This window comes from Lissotriton helveticus, chromosome 3_1 (genome assembly GCF_964261635.1).
Source record: "Lissotriton helveticus chromosome 3_1, aLisHel1.1, whole genome shotgun sequence".
NCBI classification, from domain to species: domain Eukaryota; kingdom Metazoa; phylum Chordata; class Amphibia; order Caudata; family Salamandridae; genus Lissotriton; species Lissotriton helveticus.
Window position 1 is genome coordinate 616,805,470 of NC_136061.1, and position 16,155 is coordinate 616,821,624.

The window sequence follows — 16,155 nt, forward strand, 5'->3', positions numbered from 1 at the left end:
CACTTCTTTTGTTAAAACTCTGCCACAAAGTAATTGGCAAAATGGAGAAATGCAAATCTGGTGTGGCTTATTTTAATTGGTCACAAACAGGCTGTTTTTAAAAATATCTTAACGGTTAAGATACCTTCTGCAGAAATTGTTGTGTGCAAAGAAGTTTTGCCGGGGCAGCCTTAGGCATGTGCAAGCTGTGCACCTGCACATGGCCACCAAACCCCAGGGGCCACCACGCCAATATATATCCTTAATATAATAATCCTCTGAGGATGGATACATATTTGCGTGGTGGCCCCTGGCAGGGATTTGGTTCCACTTCCAAACACCCTGTTCACCCTCTTCACTGGCTTCTGCGCTCTGCCCCGCCCGGAGCCCCTCTTCCGGGGCCCCCTACATACGCTCCCTGCCCAGGGTCGCCATGAGCCTAGAGCGCCCCTGAGTTTTGAGATGGTTATAATAAAAATAAAGTCATTCTGGTTGTTAATGCTCTTGCTGGAGAGAACGGTGTTTTGTCTAGTGACAGATTTGACTCATAAAGTAACATAGCAGGTTAATGTGCCTGCTGCAATGCACACTGTGTAACATGCATAGCACAGATTTTATTTCATGGTGATAGGTAAATGGGTTGTTGTTTTTAATACCGATCCTTTTGCTACTACAGTTCATAAATTGCAATCCTTCTAACATAGCACAGTGAGCTATGAATCTGCATCAAGGCGCAGCATGGAAACTGCCATGCATAGGTTTAGAACCTTACTGCTTTTTTCTAAATCATTTTAAAGTTACTAAAAAGGGTTCCTTTGGGTAGCAATTAAGTATTTTTAGTTTGTACATGCCCAACCACTGCATTACGTTTTAAATCTTGACTTGTGTTTTTTCCAAACCTTTAGCTCTTAACTTATAATGCCTTGAAGTAAGGAAGACATGTGACTCCTACACCTTGTAACCATCAGCGGCCTATATAATGGTTCATGTACACTGATTTACACACTTGTATGAAATATTGAATCTGGAGTGATTATTGACTGGAATGAGTAGCGCTATGAAACAATTAAATAAAAATTAGTAAGTACAATGTAAATCAATATTTGTGGAATGACTTATACAGCAAGACACATCTGATGTTCTCAGGGTGCATGCATACCTCTTGTTCACATAGCTTGAACACATTCAAAAACCTGCCTCCAAACCATAGTTTCTCTTAAGCACTTCAAGATAACAAGCTGAGTGGCTTTTTTTCCCCGTCCGTTGCATTGGCATCTAAGCAGTGCTTTAAATGGGCAAGTACTGTTGGTACCTGCATTTCTTTATCTTGAAAGGGAGCGTGCCTGCACTTTTAAGCACTGCTTCAATACATTTAATGGCAGATTATCAGGACTTCTCAGGAGAAAATAGTTACTCTAAATAGTGAGTACCTGCACTTCTTTATTTCCATTCAAAGCACTGCATTATGTGTTAAGCTCTAGATAGCTCTTAGCCACGATGATACTCAAAGAAAAAGTGGGATGATAGCTCTTTGTAAAGTTAATACTACTGTGAATGATTTTCGTAAAGTGTGTTCATCAAACTGAACAGCACTAGGCAAAGCTTCCTTTATATGTCTCTCTTCCGAGCAACTGCAGCAGTTTTGGCTCCTGTGTTCCATTTTGGAATCAGAAACAGGAACCCAGACAAAATGGACTTAAAGATACAAACACAACACAACACAACACACCTCCCTCAACTAAATAGACAAAAGAAAACCAAATATAATTAAATAATTACATAAAAATAACACAATATAAAATCTAAATTAAAACATAACATTAATAGGAAAATGTAAATATGGCATGGTGCTGGAATGAATATGCTTAATTGAAACTAGCTATAAAGAACGTATATGTAAAAACAACACAATAAAATCTAACTAAAAACATTACATTAATAGATAAAGGCATGCATGACGTGCGGAGTAAACATGCTTGGCTAAAACTAACTATAAAGAACTTGTATACAAAGGTAACAAAACATGGATAAAATGACGCTACTTAATCAGTACCTTCACAAACAAAATCTGACATCCATACATGTTTTTTGTACTCTTTTGGCATCCAAAGAATACAAAGAATTGCATACAAGACCACCTTCCACATCCTCCCCAGAACTATGTACCAGACCTCATCCTCCTCCCCATTATTCACCAAATTGTTTTCTCCTCTCCCATTTCTTTTTATTGCATAGAAAATTCAAATCAAAAATCAAAACTTTTAAACACGCTTTCCATATCCTTAAACTTGCCCTTCACCCTTCAACATCAAAATCCTCTTTAGATTCCAAGCCTTTCCATCACTTAATTTTGCAGCAGTCTTCAAAACGATAATCACCTACATAAGTTCAGAACATTGACTCTCTCCTTTCCTTACTTTCGATGGTTTCTTGACCTGTGCAAACACACCTACTTCTATTTCTGTATCATTCTTTGATCCTTCCTTACAGTAATACATATGTTTATATTTCCTGTGAGCATTTTCAATTGTTTGCTTCAACTCATCAACAGCAGCTCTACATGTAGTGGATCTAATTGTTCACGGTGTATTATTCTTCGTCCTCGGATTCCCACCTCTTATGATTTCAAATAGCGAATAATCTGACATGTCATTAACTGTAGTACTGTACGTGCACACAGGGTTTTGAACCCGCTTGTTTTCTGCCAACTGAAAAGCACCTTTAGGTATTCTATTAAACCTCTCAATCACTCAGTTCTCACTGGGTTTGCAGAGCGACTTGGGACAATGTTTAAAACACACTCTCTTGAAATATTCCTTAGCTTTACCGGATACAAATATCACTCAGTTATCAATGATGACTTGAACAATCAACCCCTCACTCATTAACAACTCATCCAAAAAACTCAATACTGCATCAGTGTCAGCCTTGAGAAACCATCAGTAATAATGAACGCTAAGTGCTAAGTTCTCCCTATTCCGCCATGGCCATCACAGCATTGTTTGGTAACAGTACCTCTTAAGGAAACTGGTGAAATTGCTCTAGCACCTCTCAAAAGCATTCCTTTAATAGGAGATAACTCATTGCTAACTTCCCCAAAACTCCTCAATTCAAACTTTGGTGCACCCTTCGCAGGCCAACCCTTTACCATATGACTTAAAACTTGAAAAGTAGCATTCTTGCTGAATACTTCAATCCAATCTCCATTTTCAACAATAGGAACCCCATGATCATGAATCAAAGCAATATGACAATCATCTACTCATCCACCAAATCTTCTTTGAGTCATAAAGGCGTTCTTGAAAGGAAATCTGCTGTCACGTTATCTCTACTACGCACATAAATCACTTTGTCTATAAAGTCTTGCAATATCATAGACATACTGGCAATACTTGCTGTTGCCTTAGCCATTTCTTCAGTTGTAAGTAATTTAACTAAAGGTTTGTGATCACTTCTCAACAACACATTGTGCCCCATTAAAAGGATCTAAATACTCCAATGCCCACACACACGCCAGGTCATCTTTTAACAGAATTGTTTTCCTCTAAAGGTGGTAATGCCCGAGAGGCATGAGCAATAATCACCTTCTGTCCGTTTTAATTTTTCTGAGACAACACAGCACCCAAACGCTTTCAACTCGCATCTGTTGTCACCACACAAACAGTCTGGACCAAAACCACTTAATACCGAGGAGTTTGCTATGGCTGACCTAACATATTCAAACTCCATTTGACAGTCTTCACTCCACTCACATTTATACTCATTCTCAAGCAACTGCAGAATATTAAAAGTTCTGCAGGCGAAATTCTGGACATACTTTGAATACAATTCAGTTAACCCCAAAAAGGATCTTATTCATAGGAGCAAGAGCCATTTGAATTTCCTCCAACAACATTTATTTGGGTCTGACTTTATCCTTATCTAAATTGTGATTTAAATAAGTCTCAGATTCTACTGCAAATTTGCATTTACTATATTTTACAGTTAAACCCCGTTCATTCAATATTTCTAAAAACCTTCTCCAATGTGTGATCGTGTTCTTCCCTGTCTTTTCCACATATCGAAATATCAGCATAAAAAAACTTCAAGCTAGGTATCTTGCTAGGTAAGTGGTGCATCAATCATTGGGAAACTGGAGCCGCAGATTCGAGACACAAATGGCATTCTCTTATATTGATAACCCCCGAATGGGAGTAACAAAAGCCGTATACTGTTTACTGTCCTCATGCAACGATATCTGATGATAGGCTGCTGAAAGTTCAATGGGGGTAAACAAACAACCATCTTTAACTAGAGCTAACATCTCTGATATTTTAGGTAGTGGAAATTGATCAACAATAATATTGTTATTCAGATGACGCATATAAAGGCATAATCTGATTTTTGCATTACTGCATGTTTCTACCGGATGTATGACATTACAACGCATGCTTTTACCACGCATGCTTTTACGACACAGTTTTTACAACGCATGCTATTACAACGCATAGCGCTTTGGGGTGCTGGATAGTGAATAGTTTAATTTACTATTCCAACTCCAGTCCCCGTGGATAGTCGGGAAGGTGTTGGATAGTAAATTAAATCTATTCCCTATCCTAGAGCGCCCCCCAGCGCAATGCGTTGTAATGGCATGCGTTGTAATGGTTGCGTCGTAAAGGCACTGCGTGGTAAAAGTTGCGTTGTAAAGGATGTTTCCCGTTTCTACCACAACAGGAGAACCCCACTCCGAAGATTAAATACTATCAATGATGCCATCCTTCACAAATTTTTCCCATTCTTTCTCAGCTTCGTCCCTAGCAAGAATTGGAATGTTTCTAGCTTTATGAACTTTAGACCAAGCATCATGTTTCAAGACTATTTCATACATAAAATCAGATACATTTCCAATTTTGCAATTAATATTATTAGGAAAATTATCGAACATTTTTCTCCCAATACTTTCTCCTCCATCGATAACCATAACTGGTTCAGGATTATTTAGTTTCAAAGTCATGTGTAGATTTCCCTGATTACACCATTCTAGCAAAGAAAGTCCTTTTTAGCTACAAACAGTTTCCAAATTGCTTTGTGATCTTGAATCTGAAAACCAGTGTTCTGAACCCTAGCATTACTATGCTTGCACCTGATTACCTTTCCGGTCTAATATCAGGCTTGTAAAGTTCATGAACCAATCTGTCTAAAACGTTTGTCTTGCAGACATCTTCATTAATAATATAATATAATAATATAATAATATAATATAATAGTATATGGTGACCCTGAACCAGCACATATCTGTAGACTAATGCCTCTGATCAGTATATTCCAAATGGGTTTCTTCTTTACTACCTGGTTATTGATACCCAAAATGCATTCCTCAAGGCCACAGGCCTTTGTTTTGGGCCCAGCTGCAAGTGAAAATAAAGTGCCCTCGCCACCTGCAGGTTACATTTAGGTATAGAAAGCAGACAATGTGTAGGGTGTTCTGATGGTGTCCCAGTGCTTGCAAAATTATAACTGGACATATTTAGCCTGTTTCATTGGGGCCAGCCTGGGAATCCGGCGAAATACTCCTCATTCCCTACACGGACCCGCTCACCTTTGAGATCCACTATTAAAATAACAGTCCATCTCCCTCTGTAGTACCCTGAAACTTCACTCAGTGCTCTGTGTGTTCCAGTTTTACTGCTCAGCCTTTCTCAGTGCCTCATTTCCTCCCAGTCTCCTCTATTTGGTTACCTTTCCTTTGTGCTGTCTTACTAACAGCTTTGTTCTCCCAGTGAGACCTTCCTCCCTTTCTGCCTATGTCAGTATTGGAGTGGGCCCCACCATCACTCCTGCCAACCCTGAAGAAGCCATCATTAGAGTTACAGTATTTAACTCATCTGACCTACAGACCTATTGCTCCAGGTTTCCCCGTTTTGTCCAGTTTATTTCAAGGCAGTATGGGAACAGTGGGCCTCATTCTGCCACTTGCACCTGACCTAGACGGTACATTTCCACCCATCCTTTCACATCTACATATATCCACCCTTTCACTCTTCCATTCATCCTTCAATCCTTTCACACTTCCGTTAAACCTTTCAACTTTACTTCATTGCAATTTTTCCTCCTTCCTTTTACCCTGTGAAGAATAGCCTCACTACGATATTTGTATATTCGTAATCTTTATTAGAGCTCAGTATCTGTTACATTAGTTCCTAGACTCTACTCTAAACTGAACTGATATTCCTTGAAAAACCTTCTACCTTCCTTTCTAGAACTTCTGCCCTTATCATTCTAAATGACATCACAGTGTCATCACATCATTACATACCCTCACCTCTTTTCATCATTCCTTCATTTCCTTTCCTCTTTTTCTCTTTCTTTCTTTTCATCCTTCTTTTCTTCACATCCTTATTTCTTATTGTTTACATTTTTCTGTCCTTTTCACTCTATTTTCCTCTCACGCTGTCATTTTCATCATCTTCATCATATTACTTCCTCAGTCTCTATCTCTGAAGAGGCCCGTAAGAAGCTAATGGAAGTATTAGTGGGATTCAGTTTACCAGCCAAGAATCCTCAATGCAACCCCGAGTAGCTGCTAAATGGAGACCCAAGTGCTTAATTTGAGGTGATAGCTGCAGGAGGGGTCCACCAGCACTCATTTATGGGGACCTGTATTTATTTTTCCTCCTCACACTTTGACCCCGAGTAAGAGAGAGAGAGAGAGAGAGAGAGAGACATGAAAGGGGGAAGAAGGAGGAAGAGAAACACAGAAAAAACATGACAAAAAGAGAAAGCAAGGATGAAAAAGAACCTTCATGAGTGAGATAAAGGGGCAGGGGTGTCTGGTGGGGGAAGAAAGAGAATGGTTTTTCTTTGTTCGCCCTAAGTTGGCAGGGTATGCTCAGACGTGAGTCCCTTGCTCACTTTGCCACTGGAGTCAGGCAAGCCCGGCTGAAGACGGCTGTAATGCCAGAAACCGGTGCTGGGAAGCTTGATTCCGGTTCAGGGAAGACATGGCTTGGCAGTTCGGGCTGGACTGTTCCCATGAGGCACAGGGTCAGACTGATTTGCATATGGCCATGTCTGAACTGGGGTGGCGGAGTGAGCTAAAGAACGGTGATGGATTAAACCCAGATCAGTTGACTGGGGGTGAGTGTTTGTAATGTCAACGCTTAGTTCATCACCACCTTTGGTTTTTCTTTGTTCGCCCTAAGTTGGCAGGGTATGCTCAGACGTGAGTCCCTTGCTCACTTTGCCACTGGAGTCAGGCAAACCCGGCTGTAATGCCAGAAACCGGTCCTGGGAAGCTTGATTCCGGTTCAGGGAAGACATGGCTTGGCAGTTCGGGCTGGACTGTTCCCATGAGGCACAGGGTCAGACTGATTTGCATATGGCCATGTCTGAACTGGGGTGGCGGAGTGAGCTAAAGAACGGTGATGGATTAAACCCAGATCAGTTGACTGGGGGTGAGTGTTTGTAATGTCAACGCTCCGTCCATCACCACCTTTGGTTTTTCTTTGTTCGCCCTAAGTTGGCAGGGTATGCTCAGACGTGAGTCCCTTGCTCACTTTGCCACTGGAGTCAGGCAAGCCCGGCTGAAGACGGCTGTAATGCCAGAAACCGGTCCTGGGAAGCTTGATTCCGGTTCAGGGAAGACATGGCTTGGCAGTTCGGGCTGGACTGTTCCCATGAGGCACAGGGTCAGACTGATTTGCATATGGCCATGTCTGAACTGGGGTGGCGGAGTGAGCTAAAGAACGGTGATGGATTAAACCCAGATCAGTTGACTGGGGGTGAGGGTTTGTAATGTCAACGCTCCGTCCATCACCACCTTTGGTTTTTCTTTGTTCGCCCTAAGTTGGCAGGGTATGCTCAGACGTGAGTCCCTTGCTCACTTTGCCACTGGAGTCAGGCAAGCCCGGCTGAAGACGGCTGTAATGCCAGAAACCGGTCCTGGGAAGCTTGATTCCGGTTCAGGGAAGACATGGCTTGGCAGTTCGGGCTGGACTGTTCCCATGAGGCACAGGGTCAGACTGATTTGCATATGGCCATGTCTGAACTGGGGTGGCGGAGTGAGCTAAAGAACGGTGATGGATTAAACCCAGATCAGTTGACTGGGGGTGAGTGTTTGTAATGTCAACGCTCCGTCCATCACCACCTTTGGTTTTTCTTTGTTCGCCCTAAGTTGGCAGGGTATGCTCAGACGTGAGTCCCTTGCTCACTTTGCCACTGGAGTCAGGCAAGCCCGGCTGAAGACGGCTGTAATGCCAGAAACCGGTCCTGGGAAGCTTGATTCCGGTTCAGGGAAGACATGGCTTGGCAGTTCGGGCTGGACTGTTCCCATGAGGCACAGGGTCAGACTGATTTGCATATGGCCATGTCTGAACTGGGGTGGCGGAGTGAGCTAAAGAACGGTGAGAGATTAAACCCAGATCAGTTGACTGGGGGTGAGTGTTTGTAATGTCAACGCTCCGTCCATCACCACCTTTGATTTTTCCGTGGGATTAAGATTAGGCAGCTTTAGTTTTTGGCATCTTTGACATTCTGTGGCGCCAGCCACGGCCTTTTAAGCCATACTTTGGGGCTATGCACTTATTATTTTACAAAATAAATACTGGGATCGCAATACCACTGTACAAAAACATGTATTCTATACATGTGGATCATGACACTGTCTAAACTATTTATGTTATCCAGATAAAAACCATTAGTAAATACTAGTTCTTTTAGCAAGAGTTTGAATTCTTCTTGATGAATGACCTTGTCTGGAAACAAATCTCTTGTTTTGAATTTGAATCACATGGCTCTGACCCGATGATACCTCCCTATTTTATTGACAAATTTTTGGGTCACACCTAGCGGCAGTGCGCATGCAATGTGCGCTCTGCGAGGAATGCTGTAATGGAGTATGCATTGGAAGCCCCGCCCACTCTCCGCCTATTTTTGCTATTAACTTGGGTCATTGCCCTTCCTAAATACTGGCTTCTGATTCATAAATTGGTTTGTTGGTCCCTCCAGTCGCTCCGGATCCGTCACTGATTCCACGTGGGGGTAGGTGTTGCAGGCGGAGACCGCACGCCGTTTGGGTCCATGACTCCTCTGTGCAGGTCCCACAGGAGCAGACTGCGGGGTACCTTAGGGATACTCTTAGGGTTACACCACTTGAAGCAGGACCAATTGGCCTCCCATCACAGACCAATCAAATTAAGGTTGTATATAAGTTTTTAATTCACTGTGTAGTACTAGACACCAAGGTCCTGAGGAATTGCTAGATTAGCAAGAAACATGTCGACCTAAACAGAGGGTTGCAGATACTTTCACCACTTACTCCCGTAGCGTCTATCTCCCCTCCCACTATTTTAACCAAGGGAGTCAGCCACGCTATTAAAAATCCTTGTGGACTAACTTACCTTTTTTAATCACCACCACCTTCTCACGACTACACACCTTTTCTGCCCTCTCACACGCATGCACCATATGGCTGGAACAAAAGATTTTCGCTAAAGAGCCCCTTCGCGGGTGCCCGTCAGACATTGCAGCGCCAGTCTGACGAGGAGCAGGACCCATATGATGAAGCATGACACCTAGCTTGCTGGGTGTGTGAGGGTTCTAGTTCCCAAGAGGGAAATTTCCCTTTCTTCCTTCCCTCTTGGTTTTCTCTATACACATACACACTCTTCCTTTTCTAATCCTTCTGGGGAACTTTGTGCTTTATTTTGCTACTACCCTCCTTAGTACTGCCTTGTCTTCATTTGTAACCCGTCATGGCGACTGGCCTTTTTACTTGGCTTGTTACACGGTCTCCATTTTAAGTCGGTGAGCACTATTTTGTTTATTAACGAACTAATGGGGACAATGGCAGCTGCTTCTTGCATTTGCAGCGTGCCCACACAGGACAATGGCAGCCGCTTTTCACATCAAGTGCTGTGCTGCTTGAACTTTAAAAGTTACACAATGGCGATGCTTTTATTTTTATTTTATTACTTGTGAGATGAATGCGGTGTCCACTTCAGGGACACCGTGCTTTCTCTCAGCTTTTGTTTATTGTTTAATAAAATTGCATGCTGAGCGTGGCTTTATGGACACGGCGCTCTGTGTCTTATTTAAAAAAAAAAACTTTTTGGGTGACTGCGGTGCCTGCTTTGCGGACACCGCGATCCGCAATACAATAGCAGCTGCGGTCTGTGCAAGTAACAGCGGTAGGACAGTTAGGCTGCCTGCTCAGGGATTTCGAGGGACGATGCTGAGGGAAAATTATGTATTTAATTTTTCCTTTGCATCGTCCCTCAAAATCCCCACCCCGCGGCCCCACCACTGTTACCTACATGGACAGCAGCTGAATAATACGTCTCGCTTTTGCAAAAGTTTGACCTATTGGTATTTTAAATGGCAATGCTTTTTACTGTTATAAAATATTTAACAACAAGGGGTGGTGATGGACAGAGTTTCTGAATTAAGCAGAATACTCTCACCCAGTCAAGAGATCAGGGCTAGATCCAACACCGTTTTTTAGCTCACTGCACCATCCCAGAACCTGGCTATATGCAAATTAGTCTGTTCCTGTCCCAGTGCATGATGGGAACAGGGCAAACCAAACTACCAAGCCAATTCTTACACTGGGAAGGAAACAAGCTTCCGGGGACCGGTTTCTGGCATTTCAGCCGTCGTCGGCCCGGCTTGCTTGAATCCTGATGGTGCAATGAGCAAGGGACTCACATCTGAGTATACCCTTCCACGCTTAGGGTGGACAAAATATTTAACAACAAGGGGTGGTGATGGACAGAGTTTCTGAATTAAGCAGAATACTCTCACCCAGTCAAGAGATCAGGGCTAGATCCAACACCGTTTTTTAGCTCACTGCACCATCCCAGTTCAGAACCTGGCTATATGCAAATTAGTCTGTTCCTGTCCCAGTGCATGATGGGAACAGGGCAAACCAAACTACCAAGCCAATTCTTACACTGGGAAGGAAACAAGCTTCCGGGGACCGGTTTCTGGCATTTCAGCCGTCGTCGGCCCGGCTTGCTTGAATCCTGATGGTGCAATGAGCAAGGGACTCACATCTGAGTATACCCTTCCACGCTTGGGGTTCATCACCACCCCCTTTTCTGAATCGTTTTACTGTTATAAAAGGCATTGCCATTTGAAATGCCAATACTTAAAAAGTTTGCAACTGTGAGACCTATTGCGTTGTATGGGTCATGTGACATCCTTGCTTGCTGGTTTCATGTGATGGAAGCAGATCCCTACTGGCTGTGATTACAGCGCCTGCCAGCCATGCCTTACTACCACCAGACCTGGGAGGAGTTTTCCAGGGCCGTCGAGAACCTCTACCAGACCGACCCCATGAAGGTAAGGGCACCAAACCGTGTAACCACTGCACGGCCACCGTTCACAGTTTAGAAACTGTTCGTGACCGTATAAGACATCTGGAACACGCATACAAGCCTACCTACATAAGGCAACTGATGGAATGGAGATTGAGTGAAGTAAGGGAAAATAGGTGCCTCCCTGTCACTTGCATGTAAGTGCGGAACCTGGCGAAAGAAGGGTAAAATAATACTTTTTTGTTAAAAAAAATTGTGAATCTTCCTCCGCCCAAACTGAAAGGTTGGCATTTGCGAACATATTGGAATACGCCAGACACCACCTCCATGACTGGACTCTGTGCTGCAATCCAAGCAAGAATTGATTGAATTGTACCATATACAACAAGTACGCGTATGTTAAAATCCGGCTACTACACTTAATATGTTAATATGTTATGTTCACAAAATGTAAAGAGTGCATCGCTGCCACAGCAACGGGGCTTCCCACAGAGGACGAATATCGTAAACCAAAAAGAGAAGAAGAAAAGGTGGATACTAAAAAACCTAAGAGACAAAGAGCCACGTTTTGAACTTTTTTCCTGAAGCATAGAGGGCTCTTAAACAAATTGTACGAATCTACGAAATGAGACCACCTGGTCAGATTTTAGTTCAGTATCCGTGCATAGCCCTATCTACATTGTGCACGTGCCATACAGACATCTCTTGCCAGAACATTGGAGAAAGGTTAAAGTTCATGTTTAAAAAAATGACTTTCACCAAATGTGACTGCAGTGATATAATCGAATAAACTTACTATAGGGACACACTTGCCTTTAAGATTTTTTTTAAAATTTGAAATAGTTTTAATCATATTTTTTTCATAATGTTTGCTGTAGCATTTACATATCAAATATGTGGATGGCTTGTGATTTGGCTTTTAGAGCTAAGCTGGAGAGCCTATCTCAACTCTACCTAAGATTGTGCGACGTTTCCAACATTCCGACACATCTACATACTTGATCTCGCTTTGTGGGTTATGATGTAGCCTGCCTGTTGTTTAAAATGACGGAAACTCACCATACACCCAGTAGAGACAGGCTGGAGACACCTCATTGCATCATATCAGCGATTCCTAGTTTTTATATAGAAGAAATTAGACCCCCAGCTGACGGCCCTTTTTATTGACCCTGCACTTCACAAACTTCTTTCATCCTTAAAACCATCTCTCCCTGCTGCCTTACGCAGACCCCACCATCGCAGCCTTTAAATACTACTTGCTGCTGCGTCTTTTGAAGAACCCATAGCCAGCTGAATGGAAACGTGTAATCGCATTAAGCTTGCCATTCGTGCCCCACGCCTTGCTTATTCTGTTGTAACTTTTCAACATGCTGCACAGCAGCCACAATGCCCTGCAACAAAGCTGAAAAATCTTGGCACGGCCAATAGATCTGGGAAACACTTATAAGGTAAAAAATGGCGAGACCAATTGGCCATGCCAATGCTTGTTTTTCTTATTGTTTAGCCTTCCCATACCTCATTTGCTTGTGCTTCCTCCTTTATCCTTTCTTGTTGTTTGCTCGGAGTGGAGACCACTATCTCTAAACTCACCAGTCCATATCTGTCTTGACCAACACTTCTAATTCCCCTTCTTTTCAACTTCCCTTCTTACTCCGACTTCCTTCCTCCACTTCTATTTTTTCTACAACCCATACCTCATTTTGTTTTCTCAGAAAAAGAGACAAAAAAGATGCAAAAAATACAGTGATTGATGAACATAGAGCAAATGGGGGGATAGAAAGAGAACATGGAGTATGACTTAAGGGAGAGGAAAGTGAAGGAGCCAAGAGTAAAAGCAGAAGGAGACAAAGAATCGAGAGTATCATTTGATTTAAATGGAAAATGTGAGAAAGTAAATGGAAAACAGAAAAAGAGAAAATGCTTGAACTGAGAAAGAGGAAAGACGAGAAAAGATGGAGAGGAAGGGAAAACATGGGATGAAGAATGATGAAAAGGACAGACATAAAAGAAAAAAGTGAAAGCATGGAAAATAAGAAAAGAAAAGATAAAGTGGAGAAAGGCAAAGAGATTGGTGAAAGACATTATGAACATGAAGGGATTCAGTACTCCATTGGAAGCCGTCTCTAAACTATATATTATATGCCAACTCCCAAACCTCGCCCATGTATATGGCTCAAATGTTCCAGAACTTTGTTCATTCCCTCCATTACTTAAAACCCACAAAAGAAAACTAAAAAATATCCACACATCTATTTGTGCGCATGTACATATTTGTACAAAGTGAAGAGTAACTGTAACCAAGTAAAGAGGTGATAACCTATGTAATTTCTATCAGTTTCAAGTGATTCTTCTTACAAATACTTCATCAGTGAGACATGCCACTACGTACATATTAATCATTTATTATTGCATGCAGCACGTCTATGTTTACATACAACTTCAAGTTAATATATTTTGAAGAACTTCCATGGCTTTTAGATTTGCTCTAATTGCCAGAATCTGGGCAATATTCTAAATATTATTTGTAATACTGATATATCTCAAATGTATGACACAATAATGGACGGTCTATAGTTGTGTGAACTGAGATGTCCTCTTTATAATAGAAGTAATGTTTGGTACAAACATGCGCTTGGCTTTTAATAAATATTGTTCTTAGCTTTGCATACTGTCAATCTCCACTTGTAAGCATACCATCTAAATTGTTGTGTATCTAAATTGTTGTGTAGGCAGTTAAACACATTACCACGGAATAGCTACAGGCTGGCCCAAAGCAACCTGTGGCTGTAGCATACTGACCCAAAGGCCCTCTCAGTTTATTTCTCTGCATGGATGACATGAGCTCGAGAACAAAGTCAGAGGTGTCTCTAGCTGGACTTAAACATTCTAAATATAACTATTTCAACACGTGCTATGAGATAGGTTTGGAAGTGAGAAAACAAGTTGCCTATTGTGGAAAGGAGGTTTCTTGCAGGACAAGCCTGGAAGATATAGAGCACAAGTATTAGGGAAAACACATGGGACGCTTTGATAGTAGAGCGCCAACCCTTAGTAAAAAAGTTTGCTCTTCCTGTAGAATTTAAGTTAACAAAATAACACATAACTTACGAGATGTTCATGCAGGAATTATCTATCCCAGGGAAGGACAGCATTGCGTTGACAAGATCATCAGTACTGCTGTTTGAATTCCTAGAGTAACATTGAAAGAAAAATCGTTTGAGTCTCTCAAAAAGCAAAATTAAAAAACAGATGAATGTCTTAACAGATGGCAGTGGCATTACAGAAACATACCGGGTACACCATGGTGTGAACTGAGTTGACATGTTGACTTCTTGAAAAACTAACATATCTTCACATAAGGACACTTTTCGATCCATTGCTAGTGGGGTTGTATTGTTCGTGGGACTTACCCCGATTCAGGTAACCAATACTGCAGGTAATGGTATAGGGGAACACTTGGGGCCTCATCACGATGTCGGCGGAAACTTTCTGCCCGACTCCGTCTCAGAATCGGAACCCACCGACTTACAGTCGGGGGTTCCGCCTGACCACTTACAATGCAACAGAACACTGTTCAGTCGGAGTCCCATTGGCTTCTATGGGAGCCCCTGTTCCACCTGACAACACGGGCTCCTATGGGGAAATGTGGTGTGTGCGAAAAACCCTGCACCCTGTCGCAGACACCCCATTGTGCCTGCCACACAGTGCAGTGTTTTACAGGGGGCTCCCTTAAGTACCCCCTTGGCCTCAAACTGAAGGCCTCAGGATGAAGGGGCACCCCCAAAGTCAGTTTCCGACAGCCTTTTCGTGTCGGACAGGACACTCGGAAAGGCTGTTGGAAACCGGCAACGTAATCGCTCGGTTGGATACGCTGTTCATAGAGCTGTATGATGCGGTTCCGACCGACAAAAATTCTCAGAGAGCCAGTCGGAACTGATTCGAAAAGACCTTTCGCGTTACAATCAGACCACGGACATTGTAATTGGTCAGGCGATTATAAACTGACCGAGTCGGTCGGAAGGGTTCCAAAACGGTCTAAGGGAAACCGACTTGCAAGAGGAGACTTTCCGCCCGAAATCGTAAAGAGGCCCTTGGTGTTCACACACAGGTATATACATGTTCACCCCATTCCAAATGGCTCTGTGTCCATGTATAAAAACATCTGACAAGTGTTTTGTTTATGTTACTTGTGTTCCCGATGGGCCATTCATTCCCTTTACCAGCCCCATCATGGTTAACGGGCCACTCACGCTTAGGGCTGAAGTAATTTCTATATTTCTTTTACTATCCATGCTCCGTTAAAACATGGTCTTCTTCTTTCATGGAAGGATTTCAGAATTTTTTTTTACCTTCCTGCTTTTTTGCTAATAAAACAACTTTTACAAACAGGGTCTAGATCGCCTAAAAAGGTAAGAGAAATGGCTTTAGGTTTTTAGATCAGCTAAGGTTCTCCATTGTCTTTCCAAAATGTTTCTGGATTCATTTATCGTGTTTATGTTACCTATTTAATTTACTCCATATTACCGATGTTAACCTGCTATTGCCGTCCAATTCTACCTCTGATCTCAATTTTCCTCATGTGTTTAAATCTACGTCCCTATATTTCGCCACAATTAATATCAGCATATTTATCATGTTATTTTAACTATGTTATTTGCTTTATTTTAGCGATGTAATCTGTTTTGCTCTCTAATTTGCGCCTGATTTCTTTAACTCCTCGCTTGCTTACACTACTTCCCATTCCTGCCCCTATTTTTTCTCTCCCTGCACCCCTCCCTCCCCCCAGTTTTTGGTTTCCAATCCCTCCCTGGCTTACCCTACTTCCTGATCCCGCTCTACCTTTGCTCTCCCAGCACCCCCCCACCTTTTGGATTTCCAATCC

General features: G+C 42.4%; 1 protein-coding gene across 1 annotated transcript in view; it reads right to left on the reverse strand.

Annotated features, from left to right (window-relative positions):
• ABCA12 (ATP binding cassette subfamily A member 12) overlaps positions 1-16,155 on the reverse strand; it is a 644,885-nt gene that overhangs the window by 118,237 nt on the left and 510,493 nt on the right. Inside the window, exon 39 of the mRNA XM_078680598.1 lies at positions 14,382-14,462. Coding sequence (XP_078536724.1) covers positions 14,382-14,462 — 81 coding nt within the window. The remainder of the gene's footprint in view (positions 1-14,381; positions 14,463-16,155) is intronic.